This window comes from Gopherus evgoodei, chromosome 10, assembly GCF_007399415.2.
Source record: "Gopherus evgoodei ecotype Sinaloan lineage chromosome 10, rGopEvg1_v1.p, whole genome shotgun sequence".
Taxonomy (NCBI): domain Eukaryota; kingdom Metazoa; phylum Chordata; order Testudines; family Testudinidae; genus Gopherus; species Gopherus evgoodei.
This window is the reverse complement of record NC_044331.1, coordinates 23,095,383-23,119,844: the sequence shown is the minus strand read 5'-3', so window position 1 is coordinate 23,119,844 and position 24,462 is coordinate 23,095,383. Positions and strand designations below refer to the sequence as shown.

At 44.1% G+C, this 24,462-nt stretch overlaps 1 protein-coding gene across 3 annotated transcripts in view; it reads left to right on the top strand.

Annotated features, from left to right (window-relative positions):
* LOC115658238 (tropomodulin-2) overlaps positions 1 to 19,289 on the top strand; it is a 68,917-nt gene extending 49,628 nt beyond the window's left edge. For all 3 annotated transcript variants that reach the window (XM_030576789.1, XM_030576791.1, XM_030576790.1), the window contains 7 exons: positions 2,870 to 2,992; positions 5,112 to 5,198; positions 9,594 to 9,724; positions 11,312 to 11,419; positions 12,345 to 12,488; positions 12,810 to 12,954; positions 15,413 to 19,289. In XM_030576789.1, coding sequence (XP_030432649.1) covers positions 2,870 to 2,992; positions 5,112 to 5,198; positions 9,594 to 9,724; positions 11,312 to 11,419; positions 12,345 to 12,488; positions 12,810 to 12,954; positions 15,413 to 15,447 — 773 coding nt within the window. In that variant the 3' untranslated portion in view covers positions 15,448 to 19,289. The remainder of the gene's footprint in view (positions 1 to 2,869; positions 2,993 to 5,111; positions 5,199 to 9,593; positions 9,725 to 11,311; positions 11,420 to 12,344; positions 12,489 to 12,809; positions 12,955 to 15,412) is intronic.
* Positions 19,290 to 24,462: the final 5,173 nt, after the last annotated feature.

Below are 24,462 nucleotides of genomic sequence, written 5' to 3'. Positions count from 1 at the left end.
GCTTATGGGAAGTAGCAGCAAATACATCTGCTTCACTCCTAGTTTTGTGCCCTGTGGTCCTGGGATCAGCACATGGGCCTTGGGAAATGTCCTTTTCAATGAATATCAGAGAGTGCTGGATTAAATAAGAAATCTACAGGGCTACTGAAGGAGGAAGTACAGTCCCTACGAATGGTTTCACAGCTTATGTGCCCTTGAACAGGCTTCTGTTGATGGAAGGTTCCTGCAGAGGGATTTTTTGAATTGCTTTCAATTCCTCAGAAAACACTGTCCTTAAACAGACCCACATCTGCCTTGGATTAGCACCCGCCTGGTTCTACACCTGTACAAGTGTAGAACCCAATGCCCAGTGGTGAGTACTTGAAAATCCCAACTACTCACACTGCAGGGTATCAATTTTATTGATAGCAGTTTTTATCCTATTCAAAATGATAATGCAAAACACGTTTCCAGGTACAGATAGAAGTGTCACCTCTTGTAGCAGACTGGTCCATGGGTGGTCATGCCTAGTGATGGAAGCAAGAGTTCAGCCTACTAGTTAGAGCTGGGTCCGAGATGGGCAGAGTCCAGGAAACAAGCCAAGGGTCAGTACCAGAGAGACAGAAGCCAAATGCCAGAGCCGGAGGGTAAACCAGAGCCATAAGGCAGAGGGGGAGCCATGGATCAAAGCTGGAAGTCTGAAGCCTGAGAGGAGCAGTGGTGGACCAGGGTTGGAACAAGGGCTTAAAGAAAGCAGAATCAAGGACTAGACCAAGAACAAGCACAGTTGCAGGCATGGTAGACATTGAGAAGCTGCTGACCTGCTCTGGGGGCCAGTATTATAAGCTAAACCAGCAGCCAGTCAGGGGCTCTGTCAGTTCCAAGGCATTGTAGCTGGGCTTATTGGTTGCCTAGCAGCAAAGTTAGTCAGGGAGCAGGCCAGCAGCTGGTCCTAGCTGATCTAGTCCTTGATGCCCCTCTCTAGTTATCACAAATAAACGGATCCCCCTTTTAGGGATGTTGCAGATAACACTTCTGCAATCCTTAGGATAGATCTCCTTTTCCCAAACCATTCTGTCCAACTTGCACATGGAATCCTCCACCACTTCCTCCCCAGCTTTTAACATTTCAGCATCTATCGTAAGCCTGGCGCTTTCTAACTGTTCAGTTGGCTTATAGCCTTAGTTACTTCCTCAAAGGTGATTGCTTTTAGTGATACAGGTAAGTCCACTGTTTCATCACATCTCTCAATGAGTTTTAGTGGTTCTGACTGGTTAAGCACAACTTGGAAATGTTGCATCCAATGGGCTCTCCCTTCTTACTCTGGTTAAAATTGTACCATCTCGAGCCTTCACAATGCCACAACAGTTCAAGAATTGCTATGTCAATTGTTTAGATACTAGAAAAAGCTTTTTTAGAATTCTCTTTCTTGTATGCCTCCTCAGTTTCTTTTACTTTATTCTCCATCAATTCTCTTCTGTGGCTGATATTTTAACTTCCTTGTCTTTGTCTGCATATTCTTGTTGCAGAATAGCTCTTTTGCTGCGGCCCTGTGCTTGTTGAATTCTCTTCTTTAATTCTTTCCTCTCTCCAGGGATTGGTTGGAGACAGACATTCTTCTTTCTTACATCTTCCCGTCCCCACTGTAGTCCTGGCTGCATCAACATTTGCTTCTTTGAAAAACTGCCATTGTTCCTCAGTGTCATACTTCGGTGGCTTTAACTTTTCAAATCTATCGGTTTAACGTTGTTACTGGCATAAGGCAAGGTTACATATTATCCCTACTTCTCTTATGCATTGTTATAGACTTTGTGATGAGAACAGTGATGGCTGCTGCCAAGAACACTGATATTATTTGGACAAGAGATAATATATATGCGAGACTTAGATTTTGCAGGTGATATAATATTGGATCCCAATTTGGATGCAATGAAAAGACTCTTTTTGAGCATAAAAGCAGAAGTAGTCAAAGTGGGACTTTGTATCAGTATATAGAAGACCATGATCATGGAGGCAGGAGAGAATGCTGTCAGCACTGTCAAATGAGTGACTGATGGAGAAGAATTTAAAACAGCTGATGACTTTGTCTATTTTGGAGGTACAATATCTGCTAATGGTCAGTTCACTAAAGAAGTGAGGGCAAGAATCAACAAAGCCAGGGGGTATTTTTTCAGTTTGTCAAACAGCTGAAAGAGTAAGAAGATACATCTACAGACTGAAATGAGATTGTACAATGTTAATGTTCTCCCAACACTACTGTATGCCTCGGAAATGTAGCAGATGGTGGAAGTACACAGCTGGAACTGACTGCATTCCGCCAGTGTTGTTTAAGACTAATCTTGGGAATTCACTGGCGAGATCGTCTAACCAATGTGGAAGTGTTGTGTTGCACAGGTCAGCAGACTGCAGACTCAATAATCAGACAAAGACAACTACAGTGGTTTGGCTGTGCCAACGGGTTACCCCGTTGCAGAAGCACAAGCTATGTCTTAGATTAGATCCCCCCTAGAGGGAACAGAAGGGATGGAGGACAAAGAATACCTTAATGCAGGATGATCACAAAGAATGTGACCATCATGCAGACAGCTTACCATAGAGTCAAATATCTTACTCTGGATGGACAGTAGTGGGAAAAATGGATTGTCGCATGTGCCACTACGCACAGGAGATTCCAGAGCTAAAGTATAGATTTTAGGACCTTTGCTTCCACAAAAATCAACTAACCCAACATACAGTAGAAATGTGCTGAAGGTGTAGAAATTAATAGGGAAACGTACATTGGTGCACAGTATAGAACAATACTGTTTACAGGTCTCCTCCCTGTATGGTCAGGATGGGGAGGAGTTGTCACAGTAATTCATTATTCACTTTCGGATTTTTCCCCCCTCAGGAAAAATATTTATCCCTAAAGAAAAACCCATAGAAACCCACACCGAAGAGAAGGTAACCCTGGAGCCAGAATTAGAAGAAGCCCTGGCCGGTGCCTCTGATACTGAGCTCTATGACCTTGCAGGTTAGTTAATGTGTTTGTAAGTATACAGTCTTCTTCAGCCCAGCACTGCCTGGCCCTTCCACCAGGAGTTTGAGTTGTCACAGCATGCTCTAGTCTTACACTGGTTAGACCTGTCTTTCTTCAGCCTCTCTATTACTCACCCTATTTTTAAGCCCTTATGGAATCTAGGCCTCTAAAATGCGCACAGATCTTAGAAATGTGGAGCAAAGATTGGTGCATAAGTGTTCGTGTGGACTCAAGCCTGCATCGTTCTAATGGTATTGCTAATACACTTAGTTGTATGCACTTCGAGCAGGGGGTGTGATTCGCAGCTTGAGGAGACACTTGTGCCAGCTATCATCGAGCTAGCATGTTAAAAATCAAGTGTAGATGCCTCAGCACGAGTGGCAAGAGGGGTAAGTGCCCCAAGTACAGCCCCACCCAAGACCCTAGGGACATTCTCGAGGTGGTTAACTGCTCATGCTGCTGCTGCTACATTCTATTTTTAGCACGCTAGCTTGATGAGAATTAGCATCAATGTCTCCTCAAGCTGAGACTCATACCCTCAGCTCGAAGGGTAGATATGCCATGAGTGTCTTTTCACTGCAAGTGCATTTAATTTCCACTGTATCATTGGAGGTACTCAGCACCTTCTAGAATTGGGCCTTCAGTATCATTCAGAGCATTTGCAACTGTTTTCACTATTTTGTGAAAGACACAATGTTGTGTACCTGCAAACATATTTTAAACAACCAGAACACTGCCCCACTACACCCAATGTGCATCTCACACAAAATATGCTATCTACAAAGTTTCTGGTTCATATTGTATCCTCATTTCACACTGTTACCACTGGTGTGAATGAAAAGACTAAGGATAAAGTGTGGCTCTACATTAGGGTTTTTGTTTGTGTTTTACAATGGTCAATACTAGAGCTGGTTGGGAATTATTTTTTGAACAGAAAGTTCATTTTTCAGAGAAATAAAATTTTCCATGGAAAATTTCAGCTTTACTGATTTCTTTTCAATTTTTTGTTGGGAAAATGTAAAAATATTTCAGTTTGTTGAACTGAGTTGAAACATTTTGTTTTGAGTCAATTCAACATTAAATGACATCTGCCTAAGGTGGTGCATTGCAAAGGAAGAGTCGTAGTTCAGATGGCATCCCCCTATTCTCTCCTGTGTGCTGAGCTCCTTTACCAGACTACATCTCCCATGATGCATTGCGGTTTCTCCTCTGACCAAACCTTGTGGTGAATCATGGGAGCTGTATGACTGAGGTACATCATTCAGCCAAAACAAATGTAGAAATATCAGAATTTGACCTGTGATGGAAATTCCAGTTTCTGCTCAGCTGTAGTCTGTACCCAACTCACTGTACAGCACAAATAAAGACTAATATATGATTATATAATAGCCCTACCAAACAGAGGGTTGCAAATAGCCCATAATGGCAGTGTAATAGTCACAAGTGAGATTGTCTGTAGACAGTCACTCTCTTCAGTGTCTGCGTAAGGAAAATCTGAGTGTAAAGGTAAAAATCCACAGTGAGTCATTCATTCTCGAGTCATAGATACCTGTACACAATAGAAAGGTTCCCTCAGGTCCAAGCAGGCAACTAATCCAAGGAGAAGGATCAGATACCTAACCGTTATGTTGTTTCTGATAGAATACTGTGGAAACTGCCTCTGTACTAAGATCATTTTTATTTGCTGCTTCTTTTACTGAAGTCTGGTTTCTTTCATCAGCCTATTTCTAGTTCTCATATAAATCCTTATTGCTGGGTCTTCCATAATGTTTAAACGTTTTATTTCTCCCTGCCCAATACTTTAGCACCCACAGAAATCCCAACATGGTTATGATGTGCATGTATGAATGTAAGTGTACAAGGTTATAGACACATAATATGCATGCTCCACTGGTGCATTTGTAGGAAAGAACCTACAGTCAAGTTCTCTAAACTTTCAACTTATCGTATTAGGTTAACCAAGCCTCACCTATGAACACATGTGACCCAAGACAGTAACAACTCTCTGATTGATAATCTAGCTAGGGAACTAAATTGAAATTTGTAAAGTGCATGTTTTTTTTGCAAACTTTATTAACATTGGATTCTACTACTGGCATTTTTATGTTTATAGCTGTTCTTGGGGTGCACAACATGGTCAACAACCCACAGTTTGATGAAGAAGGAACCAGCGGTAAAGATGGAAAAGGAAGTGTGAGAAGTAAGTAAACAGATTTCCTCTGCAGTCTGCTTGTGTTCTTAGGTAGTTATATACATGTTGGGGCTTGTTGGTCTAATAAGTATAATATCACTGGACCAATCCTTGATTAACCCAACATCATTAATCATGAGGAGGCACTCTTAAATTAAATACAATTTAAATTAAAAATTCATACTATCGACAGTGTGCTACACAAATAAATCACTCTAGCAGGGAGCTCAGCTTTCCTTACAATCAAGGCTTGCCAGATAGTGGTGGCAGAGAGGATTGGGAGTGCCCAGGATAATAAATGTGGGAGTGGAATGGGAAGCTAAGGCATCCAGGGGCATATGGATGTGGAATTCCAAAGGCAGTAAGTAGAGCATTGGCATCTGCGCAGTTACTGAGAAATGACCATGTGATCGTTATGCAAGTCAGAGCATCTCATCCAATCACTGTACATACATTTGCCTGCCCTTACAGCTGTGGGCCATTAACTGGGTAGTATCCCTGGCTGAGACAATTCCAAGTTAGTACAACCTGATGCTTGATGTGTTTCTAGCACAGTTCACAATATGTCAGGTCCACCAGGCTGCCTTCAGCACTGTGAGGAGGGTACTTGCAATAATAGGGAAAGCATTATTTTCATCTGATCTGTCACTTGGGCTTTTTTGTTGGACTTAAAAATAATACCCAGTACACTTTAAATGATATAGTGTGTGTTCTTTCTGTGGTTAAGTACATTCTGCAGGAGGTGTAAGCACGCAGAAAAATAACAACAGTCACAGATGTTAAAAAAATGAAACAAAATTCAAATCTTGTAACTTCCTTTTCATCAGAGATGATTCTGAGCTGCAGAGTTTAGCTCAAGATCTGAACTTCCCCTAATGTTTGGAGTTCTTTGCTCCAAGGGTTGGGCTCAGCCTGTCCGTAAACTTAGGGAGAAGCTGCAAAGTTTGGATCCAATGCCTTTGCACATCCTGAGTTCATGGATGTTCAGATCCAGGGTTCCAATTCTGCATCCCTCTGTGTATTTCAATGCTAGATTGTGATGGGCCTTTGCCTGAGTGCATAGGAAAAGGTAGCCACACAAGAAGTCTCCCCTCCAATATGGGCTGTGACAATAGCAGTTGTTGTCAGCAGGGACTTTTCATCTCCTCCCTTCTGTGTGTGAAGAGATCACCCAAGAGTAGAGTGACCAGATGTCTTTATTTTGTAAGGACAGTCCCGATATTTGGGGCATTTTCTTCTATAGGCACCTATTACCGCCCCCCCACCCCCACTGTCCCAATTTTTCACACTTGCTGTCTGGTCACCCTACCCAAGAGGAGGACATGGAGGTACACAGAACAGGATTGAGATATCTCTGCAATCCTTCCCAGTGGGAATCTGTGCGAATTGCAGGCTATCCCAGAACATGCAACTGCTTATGGTGATAATTCACATAAATTTGAGATTATTTTTGTTGTATTGGGTCAAAACGTCAACTACGTGGGTTTGCTAAACTATGCGCCAATCACAAATTTAACACCAGAAAGTTGCTCTGTCAGATCGCTTTGTTCCTTGGTCCAAAAGCAATAACTTTTCCTAGCTAAGTGTAATTTTTCAGTAAAAAAGGGGAACACATTTCAAGAGCTGATTGTTAACATGACAAAACAGTTCCCTAGTTAAAGAAATAAAATGAAATTCATGGACAGTGGCAGACAGCACAACAGGAGGAGAAAATCACTGCCTACTACTCATGACATGGTAAAGTAGAAAGTCTACTTTGTGAACAGGGTTACAATCTTTAACAAACAGTCCTTCAGTGGCTGGTCCTTGGCTTTCAGCTTAGTAGAGTGCTGCTACATATGCAAAAATGTTTTGGTGCAATTTTTAGTTTGAATCCAAAGGGTGGTGAATTCTCCAAGTGCATTTTATTAGCAATCTCCAACATCAGGAACTCTCTGAAGGCTGCCACTGGAGTATTTATGGAGGTATTAGGAGGTCCTGTGGGGAGAGGACTGGGACATCCTCTATAGCAAAGAGAGTTGGAATCTGCTCATATAGTGAAATCCAGTTCAAGGTGTATGTAACACAAGTTCTACAAAGAGCTTAGGTGTGATTTAATTGGTGCATTGGCTTGTCTTGTCCCAGTGCACCAGGATGAGTGTCACCCATTGCACCTCATGGAACTGCATGTAAACTTTCAGGTTTCAACACAAGCCCCTTGAATAGAACATGACTTTCTGCACTACAAAATAACCATGTTTAAACACAGTTGTGGTCAGTAACGCATTCCTTTCTTGGCTGTAGCAGCTCGGGTGGGCAAGGCTTATTATTCATCTCCACAATTATAAGCTGGGGAATTATAGATATTAATTATGTTGTATGCTATGATTTTTATGCATCTCCTGGAATGATTAATTTTCTTTTATAGTACATGGCTGCCAACATTAAAAATTGTATTGCTTTGGAACAGGGATATGCAAAGACTTCATAAATCTCAGTGCTAGCAGAGAGCTGCTTTTCATGCTTTGATAGTTTTATGATTTAGAATGTGCGGATGTTGCAATTTTACAAGAGCTAATTGAATTTATAGATGGGCTGCTAGTGTCAGAGATGGAGGTGGACACTAAAGGGCCTCATCTAGTCTTTGATGTTAGCACTGTGTGTTTAGAGGGAAAGGGGCACTTTCTCAGAATATAACCAAATATATTCACAAGCGCATCTCCCTTTGCAGGCTTTATGGCAGGACCATAAACCCTGGGTTCCTTTCAATATTGCTATTTTATATCCTGTGCAATAGACTACATGCTTCTCTCAGAGTTGGCTGCACATGGCTGGGTCAGCTTTGCACATAAAGCTGAGGACAGAATTTGTCCCTAATAATACAGCTCAGGACTCTGGTCACATACCATAGGCTAACATGCTTCCCTTCCCAAGGACAGATGCACAGAAGGGGCTGGAACTAACCTGACTGTGCCTGCATACGCTCTCCTTTGTGATGATGGGGACAGAACTTCCAGGAGATGGCAAAGATCTGCAGGAAAGGCAGGGTCCAACCCAAAGTAGCTCATAGGATGAAAGGGTGACTGTCCACCCCAAAAGGCACAATTTGGGTTTGGTTTTAATTTCAAGGAAAATAGATGTTCATTAGATTTGCTGGAAGGGAATGCACACTGCAGCCAGAGTCTCCTCCTGGCAGCACCCTAGCAAGCACAGTGGCTCAGCATCTACACCAGAGGTGGGCAAACTATGGCCCGCAGGCCACGTCTGGACCACGGAACCATCCTGCCCGGCCCCTGAACTCCTGGCCGGGAAGGCTAGCCCCCAGCCCCTCCCCCGCAGCCTCAGCACGCCACGCCACCAGCGCTCTGTTCCCTCCCTCCTGTTGGGCAGCGCAGGTGGCGTGGCTGGCTCCAGACGAGCGGCGGAGCTATGAGCTCCTGCTGCTCTGAGCAGCATGGTAAGGGAGTGGGGAGCCGGAGGGGGGGAAGGTTGGATAAAGTGCAGGGGGCCCCGGGGGCCATCAGGGGACAGGGAGCAGGGGGTGTAGGATGGGTCGGGGGTTCTGAGGGGGCAGGAAGTGGGAAAGGGCGGATGGGGGCAGGGGCCAGGCTGTTTGGAGAGGCACAGCCTTCCCTACCCGGCCCTCCATACAGTTTTGCAACACTGATGTGGCCCTCGGGCTAAAAAGTTTGCCCACCCCTGATCTACACCATGCCTGGCCTGGAGGAGGTGCAGTATACTCCTCCTTCATGCCAAGTCAGCTGTGCTGGCCAGTGTGGAGAGGGGAGTGAGGTGTGGCCACACCCTTACCTAGCTCCTACCATTTGTAAGAGCACTGCAAGGGCACTAGAAAAGAGAAGGCCTGTTCTCCCAACTGTATTGTAGCTGACCCCTACAGAGAGACGTAAGAATGGGAGAGAGCACGGTGCTGGTCACAATTTGGTGTATAACACTAATTCTAATGTATATAGCACAGTGAATGTCATACCATACACTTCATGTCACCTTCATCTGGCTGTGTTAATGGGTCTGCTAGAAGGTTGCCCCCCGGGAAAAGTATTTTCTACTACTTCCCCACAAACTGGGAAAAGTGTTCTAAAGTGTATCTCAATAATTATTCATCTCTGCACTTTAGCTGCACTTTCTTTCTTGCGTATAGCTGCACAAACTAATAAGAAACAGTAGGAGAAGCAACTGAATGTGATACCATTCTTCACTGGCCACAAAAGCATCAGCATCTCAAAGAAACACTAGTCAGAAATCCAGAACCCTTCTTCCACAATGCTCCACGGCTTACAAGTATTCATCACAAACATGAGATTCGCCACAGCAACATCCAGCGTGCCTCAACCCAAACATAAGTGAGAGTTTGGAAAAGCCAGTTTATTTCCGATGATGCATGTTTAATTCGATCCTGTGTTTCAGATGTGATCAAAGGTGAAAAGGTCAAGCCAATTTTCGAGGAGCCACCTAATCCAACTAATGTGGAAGCAAGTTTGCAAAGGATGAAAGCAAATGACCCTAGCCTCCTTGAAGTCAATCTGAACAACATAAAGGTATTTAGATCGGGGTTGTGGCTTCATTTTCTTTGCTGCAGGAGGTTTCATCTGAGATGACAAGATTTACAACGTTTTTTTGGAAGCATGGGGTTTTGTTTTCCAACATGTTGCTGCATTTACAATATTTGGGAGGAACAGGACACTCAGGAGAGAAAGAGAGGCAGAAAGGAATTGTCCCAGTTATTCCAAGGGTTACCAACACCTGACATAGAATTAGCTGCCAATTAGAACTCTGAGCAAGGATTCCCTTCTGCCTTCATTTCTCTAACAGCTGGTAAAGAAAGATACCTCATGGGGCACCCAGGGGTGCTGAGAGTCATTGAACCAAACTGTAAACCCTGTATCTGATGGAAACTACTTCAAGCAAGTGGGTGCAGCAGCCCCCCTTGTTCCAGCACTTATGGGGGTACCACACAATTGTTGGCCTCATTCAGTTAGTCCACAGATGAAAAGGAAGAAGTTAGGAAGCTCAGACACTGAACAAGCCCCACCCCCCACCCTGAGCTGGAGAAGTAACCTTTGTCTGCACAGTTTAAAGTGGCTGGTTGGATCTAGGAATAGGATAAAGCTTTGTTAATGTTTGCTGTGAGCTCAGAGGTGGTGACAAATAGCAGCTCATTATTTTTTTCCCTTTCTTCTTTCATCTTGCTTTAAAACTAAGTAATTTTCTAACAGGACCGGCATGTTGAGTTGATTCATTGTATCCTCCTCTTTATCAGTATAGCTTGTTTGGTAGCAATCTCACCTCCAGGTGTCTAATTCCATGTCAAGACTTAGGCTCATGCCCAAAGCTGCCAGTGCCTGTTGTGCTAAGGGTTTATGGATTGGTTATTCACCCCTCGTCACACTGTTTCTGGGCCTGAGTATATATTTGAAAAAAAATAAGCAATACCAATGATCCAACAGTCCAACCACAAAGCTGTACCACAGCTCAGCACTTACTCTCACCTGCCGGTAACAAATCCACAACCAATAAATAGACCTCCTCGCAGCCAGCAGCAAATTTGTGTCCCAGCTAAAATGCCAGATTTAACAGATACATTTTACACTCCAGCCCATGGGGCCAAACTCAGGCTTTGTCAGATTGCAAGAGGGAGCTTATGCTGATGATGGGGACCCGCCAATGAGAATATTATGGCCATGCTTCAACCCTGGAGACAGACAGCAAGAGATTGCCACCAGCCTTAATTTCCAGGATGGTGCATGGTAGAAGAGACACCTAGAGGATCATCAGTTCTCAGACTGTTTAGGACTTTACAAAGAAATCAGCACCTTTCATTGCACCTGGAAATGAATATGAAAAACAGTGCAGAGCAGTATTTTCACTTTGGCCTGCCTTGCCTAAAAGGTGGTGGCTGCATTCTGCCCTAGCTCAAGGCACTGGGCAGTCTTCAAGGGCAGCTGCAAAGCTGAGCAAGTTACAGTGGCTTGTAACAAGTACTCTGGCTTGATGGGCTTTGTAGAGCAAAGGGAATAGCTAAGAAGTTGTACAGAGAGGCAGTGTTAATTAATGTAGCAATCATCAAAATAAATGTCTGGTGATGTGATTGGCTAAAATGTTTACTGTGTTTTGTCTTAATGTAGAACATCCCAATTCCAACGCTGAAAGAATTTGCTAAGGCTTTGGAAACCAACACCCACGTGAAGAAGTTCAGCCTCGCAGCCACTCGAAGCAATGACCCCGTTGCTGTTGTAAGTTGAAACACAGCTTGAAAAGACAGAATTGTTCACTAAGGCTGCATTTGTATCTAGGAGAGTGTGGCAGGACAATGACTCACTGGTGCGGCGCCTCCTGCTGGTCATCCTGGGAATTAGCTCTTCCAGCCCAGAGCTCCAGGCCAGTGTCTCACCTGCCACTGGCCCCCCATGTTTCTCCCAGACCCCGGTGCCCTCTACATCAGGGTTCTGCCCCCAGCAGTAACCCACAATCTGGGTCTCCCTACCCAGGGGAACCCCCAACCCGCTATCCCCACCTTGCCTCAGTGGCTACTGCCAGTCATCATCTAGCCCCCGCTCACTGGGACAGACTGTAGTCTCGTCAACGGCCAGGGGGGTTAGGACCTGCTGCCTTCGCCTATCTCTGGGCTGCCCCTCTGCAGTCCCAGTACCTTTCATAGGCCCTTTTCAAGGCCCGCAGCCTAGGTTTTTTTCAGGCTGGAGCTCCCCAGCTCCCTCTGCCCTTCCCCAGCACTCCTCCACCTCAGGTACTCATCTCAGCTGCCAGGCAGCAAGGTCCTTCTTTCTCAGACAGCTAGAGAGAGACTCCTTTTGAGCTCCTGGCTCACAGCCCTTTTATATGGCCAGCTGTGGCCTGATTGGGGCGTGGCCCCAGCTGTGGCTCCTTCCCCAGTCAGCCCAGCCTTTCCCTGCTGCAGCCCTCTTTAGGGCTGCTTTTAACCCCTTTTCGTCAGGAGCGGGGTTACTGCCCTGCTACAGAGGGGCTCGTTTTTCAGATGTCTCTTGTGACTGTGCACAGTGGCATTATAACCTGTTCTGTTCTAGGAATACACTCTTCCTCCATAACTGTTTGCAATGCTTTTCTAGGTATTAACCACAATTCAGATTCTTGAAGCTTTCAGAGTTTCAAACTCATACCACCTCTTCCCTGACTCTTCAGGCTTTTGCAGATATGTTAAAAGAGAACAAGACCCTGAAGAGTCTAAATATAGAATCCAATTTCATCACTGGGGCTGGCATTCTGGCATTGATTGATGCACTAAAAGAGAATGAAACCCTGACGGAGATCAAAATTGACAACCAGGTAAGGAGCGGGCAGTAAATTGGTGCCTACTTTGTTTAGTTTCTGGTAGGTTCCATATGTTCTTCTATAATATTTTAGGTTTGGGATCTGTCAAAGAGGCGAGGCAAAATCCTATGGATCAGACTTTCTGCACCTCATTCCTAAGCCCATGCTGCTAAGCAATAGAAAACAAAACTGACCAATGCTAAAAAGAAAGCCCAGAGGAAGTTCTCCAGAGATGGGTTTCTCTCTCCAGTTTGTAGCACATTACTGAATGTAACCACTTCTCTCTCTTTTGTGAGAAGATGTTTCCTTTTCTTTTCACTGTGTGTCACCCAACAGAGGCAGCAGATGGGGACAGTGGTAGAGATGGAGATTGCCCAGATGCTTGAGGAGAACTCCAAGATTCTCAAATTTGGATACCAGTTCACAAAGCAAGGTCCAAGAACCAGGGTAGCTGCAGCTATCACTAAAAATAACGATCTAGGTAAGATGCTACAGACATTCATCAGCAATTCTTGCAGGCCAACTCCTGCCCTCCTTATACACTTTGTCAACAAAAAATAATCAAATAGTGCTAGATCCTGAGGTCCTTAATCAGCTGAGAGATTTAACCAGCCTTTATCCTACTGGGGACAATTAGAATTTCAGGAAATAAAGTATATCATGGGAATTCAACAGGATGTTTAAGTATTGCTAAAAAATAAAGTATCTGCACCAAAGTATGCATTTGCTCATTTTTTCCTAAGTCCTTACTGAGGCAAACCCAGACTGAAGTCAATGGGTGTTTGCCTGAGAAAGGACTTAGTAAACCTTATCATTTAGACAGTTACTCTAGAATGTTGCCTTCTCCTGGTTTGCATCTAGAAAGTTTTTCTCTTTTGCACTGGCAAATTATCACTGACTATTTAGTACAATAGACTACTTCATAAAACCATATCTGGAAAAGCAAAACGCTGGAAGCAGAGGCAAAATGACGGACATTTGCACTGCAAGGCTTTGGAATAAGGCAGTCTCTTTGCCAAGAGCTTTCATGTTTACATTAAAGGAAGTTCATGGCCAGACATTGTCATTGCTGGCATGCTGCAATGAGAAGTATTCTTCCAGCTCTGCCTGTTTTGTTCTGTATTTCAGAAACCCAGTATCACAAACATGGCATCTCAGTGCAGTTTGGTAACACCAAAGCCTATCTAGTATGAACAGCATTAATCTGGCCTTATGGCTCAGTGCAGACTGAACAGGATTACAGAATAGCTAATGCTGTGGATGGCAAGGAGCCACCTGCACAATGGACTAGTTAGAACTTCCCAGGCCCTCTTACAGTGCATTGCTGAGTGCCAGGAGACTCCTCCATTGTGTGGCAGGGAATAAGACACAGGGCCGCCCAGAGCAGGGGGCAAGTGGGGCAATTTGCCCCAGGCCCCGGCCAGCATTTCGGCGGGGGGGGGAAAGGGGGGACTTCAGTGCTACCGAAGACGCAGAACGACTGAAGGGCCCCCCCAATGCCAAAATGCCGCCAAAGACCCGGACCGCTGCCGGGTGAGTACATGCGCCGCAGCTTCCCCGCTTTGCCCCAGGCTTCCTGACTCCTCTGGGTGGTCCTGATAAGACATCACCCAGAGTAGTCCTGCTCAGGGCACAATAGTAGAATGTCATTGATCCGTGCTTCATTAAACTGCATTCCCCCAAAATAATCCATTTTCAGTGCAGATCCGTGGGTTAATTAAGGTTTACTGTATTATCCAATGGCCCATGCAACCCAGAGATCTATTCTGAGACTAAACTGTTTCCTTTTGGGTCTAATTTGATATTTTCCTTGTTGTTAGTAATCAGTACCATGTGAAAGTACATTATAAAATGTCTGATTCTTTCATACAGATACGTTTCTCACAAAGCCATCAAATGACTTAACCATGCATATTTGCATGTAGTGTTAGCATATGGAACAACAGAATTTTTACTTATTTCGTAACCCCACAAGAGAAACTCTTGCAATTGGAACAGCTGTTGATTTTTGGCTACATCACACTTAAATGAATCCAGTGAGGAGGATCTAGCCCTCCCACACAGTCCACAGTACCTGTTTCAATTTAGTTGGAGAAATATGGCTTTTAAAAAAAACAAATGATATAAGCCATCCTGATAACCTAAATTTAACCATTGGAACAAAATATCAAGAGGAATGGTGGATTTTCCATCACTTAAAGTTTTCATATCAAGATTGGATGCCTTTCTGGAAGATATGCTTTAGCCAAACTCAAGTTTCGGAGCTCAATACAGGGATAATTGGGTGAAATTCTGTGGCCTATGGTTACATGGTTACTCAGACTAGATGACATAGGCCCCTTTCAGCCTTAAACTATGAATCTGTGAAATCTCTGGACACAATCCTGTACCTCCTAGATCAGGGATCGGCAACCTTTGGCCCACAGCCTGCCAGGGAAAGCCGCTGGCGGGCCGGGCCGGGCCGGGCCAGTTTCTGCCTGCAGCATCTGTAGGTTTGGCTGATCGCAGCTCCCACTGGCCTTGGTTCGCCGTCCTAGGCGAATGGGGGCTGCGGGAAAGGCGGCCAGTATGTCCCTCAGCCTGCGCTGCTTCCCGCAGCCCCCTTTGGCCTGGGAGGGCAAACCGCAGCCAGTGGGAGCTGCAATCAGCCAAACCTGCAGACACGGCAGGTATATAAACCCGCTTGGCCTGCCAGCGGTTTCCTTGGCGGGCCACATGCCTAAGATTGCCAGTCCATGTCCTAGAAAATACTGATGGGCCAACCCTCCCATTGATTTGAGTGAGAGTTGAGGGTACTATGCACTTTCCTTAACTGGGTCCTGGAGAAGGGAAGTACGAATAACCCAGTTTTCTAGTCCCAAATAATGTCACATTGAGATGTGTGCTCGGATACTTAGTAAGTTAATGCTGAGAGATGGCTTTTGATTTTACTGGCATAGTTCGTAAAAAACGAGTGGAAGCAGACCGGCAGTAGCCATGCCTTGGAGGATGCGAAGTGGTATTGAATGCAGCCGACACAACGGCAATCTCACAACATCCACTGGTCAGAAGGGAAGACACTGGAAAATCATTGTAATGAAGGTTGCTCGTTTCCGTTACTGTCCCCTTTAACCATTAAAGTTGTTAACTTTCATATTTAGTTTAATGTTTATGAAAATATAATTGTGTTATCGGAATATATGAAGCTGATATCCACAACCTAAGGTTAAAATATGTTTTACTGAGCTTCAGCTGGAATCACACTGAATCTTTTATAGTCCTTTTTTTAAACTCTGTTAAAAACCGATCATTTTACATTGATAAAGGATTCTCTATATAAAATGGGGCTTTACCACCTTGTCCTGCAATGCCTTAAGCATGTGAATAATCCTCACTTGTGAGAGTAGTTCCATTGAAGTCAATGGGCTGCTCAGGTGAGTAGAGACTACTTATGCCAATACCGGTTTGCAGGATCACGCCCTTAGGCCCCAATCCTGCTTTCAGATCTGTGCAGTTGGAACTCTACACTTATACAGATCCCCACTGGTTCTGCCTTTGTGGATCCAGATGTAGGATGCATTTGTAAGTATTGTCAAAGCCTATTGTTTACATGTGTTTAAGTTAGGCTGATCACGTCATCAATATTACACTGACGTGTATTCTTATTCCATGATGTAAAGTAAAAATTAGTGTTGCCAAACCTAGAATACCTTAACAATGTCACTTCATTATTTTTCTAATCCATTGAGGATTTTTTTCAAAAAACAGAATGCCAAATTTGCAGTGATAAATCTCATTAATGGAAACCAGTATACTGAGCAGTGCTCGTTTTGCTTTGTACCATATTGTTGACTGTTTTTTAATTTCTGGTATTTATGTGCATTTATTAGTATAAATGACAGAATTGTTCTCGGGACCAGTTAGATAAAGAGTGAGTAAAATATTTAATCCAGGGTGGCAGCAGCTCTACCTAGAGATGGACAACAATTAGAAGAGTAACATGTACCAATCACCTAGTTTACATTTTTAGCATCTGATTCAACACTCATTCTTTGTTAAGCAAAGTGCTTAAGCCTGTGCCTGATTCCAATGGGACTTTAGCAACAGTGCTTAAGCACTTTGCTGAATAAGGGTGGGCGTAAGTACGTGTTCCAGTGCTCTGCTGAAACAGGGCATTAACCCAGAATTCTGCACATTGCTGAACACATGGATGATACTTGTGCAGCAGAATTAAACCCAACAGCATTAGAACAAATCAGTGGGGTATTGTGAAAAGATTGTGTTAAGTGTTTAGTTTGCAATATAATTTCATTGTATTGTGTATAGTTTTATAGTATCAGACATTAATTTCTAGCCATATATATGTGTATATATATATTGTCTTTGCCAACATCTGAGTCTGTTAAATAGCCAGGGGTTCACTTTGGTCATATTTAAATGTAATGCAAGAATTAAGGAAGGATGCTATTAACTGGTTTAGTTATACTAATTCTTTCAGAAAGCTTAAGGTGTTTAACTGGGGCCAACAACCTGCGGTACCCTTGAAACATTAGCCTCTCTTCCCTCTTTCTGGCCTACACACTTCCCATCATTTGTGCTGGTAAAAGAGTTCTGGCCAGGGGACTGTGGAAAGGGAACGAATGGTGCGCTGACATCTTTGAGCCTGCAGAAGACATTGGGCTGGGGTCTGTAAATTAGGAGGGGATGGAGGCAGGGGAGCAGTCAGGGTGTGTGGGATATTCCCCTCTGAACCTGGCAGATTCCTGAACAGAAATCTGCCTGCAAATCAGTGCTGCTTCAGACCATATAAATTCACTCTCTATCCATCTAGTCTATGTCATCTATGCCTCTTTTAAAATAGGTGGGACCAATGGCAGCACTGCTCCTGAGGGGTGCAGTGGGGTAGGGCTGGTTCTCTGCACTATAGCCCTGGTTGTATAAAGCACTTAAGCACGTGCTTAAGTCCTACTGAATTCCAGACAAGCATAAGAGCTTTGCTAAATCAGGGCCTAAGAGTAGTATCCTCAGTACAACCATCTTCCCTGAGGAATCTAGGGTTCTGAGGGGCTTTCAAGGCCCTCTCCCTCCTCCAGTGCAGGGTTAGAAACTCCTCCTCCTCAAGGGAAGAATGGGAAAAAAATTCTATGAGAGGACCTTGTGGCATTACTAGAGGTTTTTCCTCACCCCCACGCAGGATTTGCTGTGAGAATGGATATCGACCCACATAGTCTTAAAAAAAAGGGAGACTGAATTCCTTCATATGGTCCAGATTGTGCATACCCTTATGTGAGCAGTCCTTAAAACCAATGGGGCTACTTGCATGTGTCACAACTACTCTTGCATGATTGTGGGTTTGCAACATCAGGCCCAGTCTAGGGGAAGAAATTTGATTCAGGTATCCTTATCCCCAAAGCCAAAGATTTCTGACATGGACAATCTTCAGCCTGAAAAGAAATTTGTTCTGATTCCCACCTTTTCCCTATTCCCTTCTTTAGGTTTTTTTTTTGGGGGGGGGTGTATAAGAAGAGCAGGGGATTCCCAAGTACATCTGGATATTTTTTTTACATTTTAATGATTTTTTTTAAATCAGCTATGTTTTTTACTGGGATCTAGTGTGTTCAGAACAAGCAAGCATGAAGCGTTTATAGTCTGAACCTCCACTCAAAATGTAAATGACATTGTATTTGCATGCAGCAGTTCTGTAATGGGTGGACTGGTCTGGCTGCTTTGTGACGTATGGCAGCATCTCCCCCGTGTCTATTTGAGCAGAGCCATTGTGAACTGGCTACATTCATGTCAGCAACGGTTTGTAACATTCCACTTGCTGGGCTAAACAAGGAAACAGACTTTGGGAAGTGCGGGTAGTCTCACCTTCCCTTCATCGGCCATGACTGCAGGCATCATGCACAGATAGCTGTTTTCTAAGAGTGAGACTCTTCCGGCACTTCAGAGTTTCTCCTATTAAGAGCCAGATGGTGCCCATGCTGGGGGTGGGTAGGAAAGGGATCGGGGAAGCATTGTGTATAGTGGAGCTTTCCAATGTATGACATCCCCTCTCTGGCCTGCCAGCTGGCTTGGGGTCATAGCTGAGCCTCCCTTCTACCCCTTTTTATCTCTTTTGGAGGGTTTGCTCCTGAGGGGGCACTTGCAGGGAATAGTCCTTGGCCTCAGGAAGGCACAGGGACTGCAGTGGCGACAAGTGACTGCCCAAGAATCAGAAAGGGACCTCCCCTTCTTGCACATCCACATGAGGGCTGGCCATGATCTAGCCTTAAGCATTTTATAGTGAACATAGTGACAAACAATGTATGAAAATATAAGGTTGTATTCACTATAGCTATAGCGAATCTAGTGCAGTTAGCAGTGTCTAAATATTAACCTTAAAACAGAAGCAGATGGCCAGTTAAAATCCCCTCTCTTAGTATTAAGGGGGTTAATATTTGACTAGGTCATTTTTAAGTACAATTCCAAGCAGATGGTCATATTCCCAATCCAGTAGCTCTGACACAGAGCATAAGTAGAGGTCCCCTTTTTAAACAACACACAGACTGGGAGTAGCTGGGCTCATTTGCACATTGCTTCTCATGTTGATAGTTTGGGTTTTGTTTGTATTTTTTATAACATTTTTCATTGAGAAACTCAACTTGTGCATATCCTAACATTTGTGAGTGTTGTAGAGTGCACTAAGGAACGTGAAGTGTAGGTGTTAAACACAAGAAGAAAATGTTTGATCTGGAATATAAATGATTGCATATGCACAGCATGGTGCATTTTACACAAGGGAATGGGAATCACCAGAAATGTAGCAGTGACTCCCAAACACCTTGACTTTTATAAATAAACCTTCATAAGGAAATTGGCTTTCTGTGTTTACTTGCAGCTGTGCTAAGTGGCTGTCAATGCATTGCCACAGACCTTGGAGTAAGCAACTTTCCTCACCCTCACGATTTTCACTTGCTCTTGAGAATCATTTAAATGTCACATTCTGTCTCCCAGGTAACAGAACTTTAATGGGAATTAGGCATGTATTTGACAGATGCCCCCCGAGTTATGCAAACCTGACATGCAAATCTGCACTTACGGAAAAAGTTCAGTATGCTAGAAATAGGAGGGGGAGGGGGATTGTATGTGTGCGCTTGTGTAATGGTTGGGTATATGTTTCCGACTTATGCAAAATTCAGGTTACACAAGGCGTTCCGGAATGGAACGCTTGCCTAAGTCAGGGAGCGTCTGATGCTTTTGAAAATCCTATATCTTTAGGGACCTAAATACCTTTAAAAGGTACCTAAGTCACTTTTGAAAATAGGCCATCGGCTCCTTAGCCACTTAAGCACTTTTGAAAATGTTACCCGAGAGCTATTCCAAGGCCAAAATGTGAGATACTGACCTTTTTAAGATGACATGGCTCCCAGATTAAGTATATCACAAAAAACAGGAAGCAGGAAAAAGAGGGGCTCATTTGTAGAAGCATAACTAATGTTTTCTATAACCTCAGTTTCAATTTTCAGCATTTATGATCCCAATAATTTGTAACTAAGTAGTGAATGATAACAGTAGGTTTATGCAAGACAGCGGTAAGTATTGCTTCAAAGAAAAAAGTGCAATTTACAATAAGGTGCTGGTACAAAATCTCATCTGAGCTAAAAGGTGGCTAGATTGTTAGGTGGCCATGGATGTATTTTCCTCATTTTAGCGTTGTGCAAGATCTAAAATCCAATTTACATTCTTGGCTTTGGGATTTTAAAATGAATCTCAGTTGTTCTCATTGCAGACTTCTGCAGATGTGTTAGTGATCGAAGTTTCCCAACACGTCTCAGCAGGGATGAAAACTGATCCAACAGAAAGTCAAAAAGAACTTTCTAAAATCTAAGCAGCAGCTCTCTGATCCCCTACAAGATTAATCAATCATTTATCAGATTAGCAATAGAGCCTCTCACTGGTCAATGGACAGTGACGACTATGACATTATTTTCTTCTGTAGAATATTTTTATACAGCAAATAGTCCTTTGTATTCACAGCAATTATATGTGGTGATACTCCTGTCAGTAGCAGCCTCATGTGGGTTATTGCTGATGTGCGTGTGTGGTTGTTAGCACACGGTTGCTATTGCCAAATCAGGAGCTTATATCAAAAACATACAGTATGCCATATTTCACCTTGGAGTATCCCTCCATAGCTCATTTTATGGAGAGCCTGCAAAATGGGCTTTCCATAGGTTTTGGTGGAATACATATTTCCTATGAGTCCCCACTGAGTGTGACCTTTCAGTGGTCACCCTGCCAGATTTTGCCCTTATTAATTTATATTGGTTTCTGCCAATGTGTACAGACATCTCCAATGTTCATTCAATGCTCTACGGGCAATGGGAGTTAGGCACTTTATCTCTTCAGGTGCTTCTGTAAATCCTGCTAGAAACCAATCTGCATCTTTTGGCAAATAAAGGACTGTGTAAATCTGGCCCTAGGGGTCTACCCCATACCTTACAGTACACAATACAATGTCAAGGACTGCCTTTACATAAATAACTAGTTAGAAAAACCCTCCAGCCTCCCAGCCAAAGCCCAGTGAGGAGTGCAGCATGCCCGCAAGGCTATCAGATCCAAGATCAGGAATCTGCTCCAGGAATGCCCTACAGCAGTGAAATAGCTCTGACTGAACTAGAGCATGTACAGCGCTACAGATATTTTCTCAATATGAAAAAAAAAAATCTCAAAAACACTTTCCAACTGTTTGGGCTCAGATTTCCAGCCAAAGCTTTTACTCAATCTCTGGAGTAAATCACACTCACGCTAGCTGTAACAAGCCTTTCCGAGTTCGTGTTAAACCAGGGTCAGCCCTCGCCCCACATGACGTTAATAACTAAACATTCACTGATCCTCCCTCAGTTCAACCACCAGCAGATTTTATTTTGCCTGCAATAGCGCGATGACGGGCTAGATTTACTTGTCTAATAAAAATGAGGGCAGCCCTTGGGTACCTGACAGGCAGCCAGTGCAGCTTGGGTGCCCCAGTTTAAAATATTAAGGCAAATCTAACTCCTGCTCCCCACTCTTGCAAGCATGCAAGGCAGAAATGCTGCTTTTCTGTTGTGTGAGGGAGGGGAACGGAGCGCAGGCAGCAGGGGGCCAGTACAGGGCACATTCCCATCCCCATGCGAGTCCTGGGGTGGGGGTTGCACTGCTCACTAGGACTTGTTGTCAGAGCATGTGAACAGTGCAGTCACATAAGTCACCCCTAGGTCTCTCAGTGTCCTTGGTGATACCTCAGTGGCTTGTAATGGCAGCAATAACATAAGCTTTAGGGAGAAGATGAAAGGGCTGCGTGCAGTGGGAGCTTTGTGGGGGTGTTAGAAAACTCCTAGAGGAAAGGCGGAAAGGAGAGAATTGAAATTGTCCCCATGCTGGCTGAATATGAGTCTGAAGGAAGCAGTGAGGTGCTCTCTAGAAACACAAGCTAGTTCCTAGTCTCTACCAAGACCCAAATGGACCCACCTGGCCTAAGCTTTGGCAGTATACACCTAGATAGGTCACTAACCGTTTATTTCATTGTCATCTGATCTCCTCTCTCTATTCTGAGTAACCCTGGTTTTGAATTGGACCAGTTGGGCTTTGCTTTGGATTCTTTGTGGTCTTCACACATGCCAGCCTTGAGAGGCAGCCCCACCTGCCAGCCCAGCTCTCCAAGGTAGTGAAAGGGGAGGTGTCCCAGCTCGGGATTCTCAATTCATAGGGCATGTCATGTGCAGGGCTGTGTTGACAGATGCAGGGGAAACACTGAATGCCTCTAGGTGACTGTAAGGGGCTTAAGGGGACACTCCTTCACCTTCAAGCTTCAGCACAGTTGCCATCACCCTTTTACTGCGTCTTTAATTGAAGGCCAAGTTTTACCCTTGACCAATTAATGTTACTCCCACCCACTTGCCCAGACACAGACTGTGAGGAGACAGACATGAAAAATCTTCACTGACCTTCTAATTTCTGCCCTTACTCCCACCCCTACTTTCACTGCCATCTCCCTTGCTGTCTGTCATCTCACAGCACAGCTGCTGTGTGTTTTGATGAACTTCACAAGAAATTACAGGAGGAGCTCTTGTTAATGGCAGAGAACAGTGCTAATGTGACAGCTGTTTCTGTGCTGCTATTTGCAAGGAGAGTGAGTTGTGAGAAGAAATTGGTGAGACAAGTGCTTTGAGATCTTTGGGTGTAAGAGTTTATAAAGGTCAGAGGATTATTGCTCTCTGCCTTTGGCTCCTTCACACAAAGGTAAAGGGCTCTTTGGAGAGTGGTGCTTGATCCTGCATCCTTTTCACCACATGGCTCCTTTTGAAGTCAGTGAGAGTTTTGGCTGTGAATGGGCTACAAGACTGGAGCCAAAGATTATTCGAGCCCATGCTCTCAATCTGAGTTTCCGTTTTAGGAGTCAACTTCTCATCCCACTCCTCTGGCTTTTCAATATTAAAGAGTAACATAAAAACAGCAGAAGATTCTTCACTTACAAAAAGAAAAAAAGGATTGAAGCTATTTCCACAGAATCTCTGAGCATGTGTCTTGATTCCTTGACCCTCATTCCTGTCGACGCTAAGTTCTGTCCCACATGGGGCCTGAGCACCAATGATTACAGACCAAAGTAAAATCAAGTGGGAGTTTTGGCTCTACAGAAGGTGCAGAATCCTTCCCATGTGAGTGAAATTCATGGCAGCATGAATGCAGCAAGCTGAATTTAGCCATGGACCTTCACCTCCCTCTGCTGCCATTCACAGCAGTAAGAGTTCCCCACCCTTGTCTTTTCATGTAATGATCAACAAAAACAAATTTTAATCAATTTGTATTGACATGAAAATGTTTGGTGTAGCTTGAATCCAGCATTTCAGTGGCAGGGATGTGACTCTGCCAAGCATTTAAAGTAGCTCTGGTCAATTTCCTTCTCTGTGTGTGTCTTGATTTCTCTGTATGCATCCAGGGCACCACATTCTGTTCCCAGGGACATGTTGCAGCAAACCTCTCTGAAGGCTAGTGTCCAAAAAGCAGCTCATGGTCAGCTCTCATTGCTGCTGGTTGGGGAGGGGATGGGAGGAGAGGGGGCAGAGACAGGGAATGTAACATGCATATAAATATTCTAATTGTATTTTTATTAACACAATTCCAGTAAGTGCCAGTATCTCTGCATAAAAATCAGTCACTCTGTTGTAACAGGCTTTTTCTTCACCCTGACATCCATTTAGAAACTGATAAACATCCACTACAGCTGAAACAGAGGAGACTGAGCTAACACATGGGGTTTGCTGCTGTAGAACCACCCCCACACGACCTCCATCTCATTCCTGCATGAGTGGCATTTTTAAAGCAGAGTTACTCGGGAGGATCCAAGCCACAATGAAATGCTTTAAAATATTCATGCTATGCTTGGCCATTCTAGTAAAGCAGATGAGCACAAACAAAAGCAGGACAACGGGGACTCCCTTAATGAGGGTCTGGCTGCCTCCTAGAGCCATCTGCCTGATTTAATCGAATCTGACATTAGAGAGAGAGAGAGACTCTGGTGAGCAAGAAAAGGCAATTAGGCTAAAGCACTTGCACAGATCATTTGCCTCTCTGGTCTTTGCTGATTTCAGCTGGTACTGAAAGCCCTTTCAATATACTGAACCATGTAGAATCCGAAAGCTACATTTCAAACTGTGCAAATTAGATCTCGCATCCTGTGCATCACTACAGGCTCTGGCCCCCACTCATATGCACTTTGGAGTGCGAGTCAAGCTGTACCAGTGAGTGCTGTATAAATGAACAAAGATACAAAGTTATCCCCACTGTTAACGCTGTCAATGTTCCGATCTGCACAGAACGTGAATCTGAGACAGTGTTCAGAGCTATGGGATAACAAGGCTACAGAGCTAGGAAATGACTGAGTGGTACCTGTCCAGTAGGCCAGTTAGCATTTCCTGCTAGTCCACACACACAATGCAGCAGCTGCACACACTGGGGGCTCATTTCACACATTGATTAGGGTTTATTG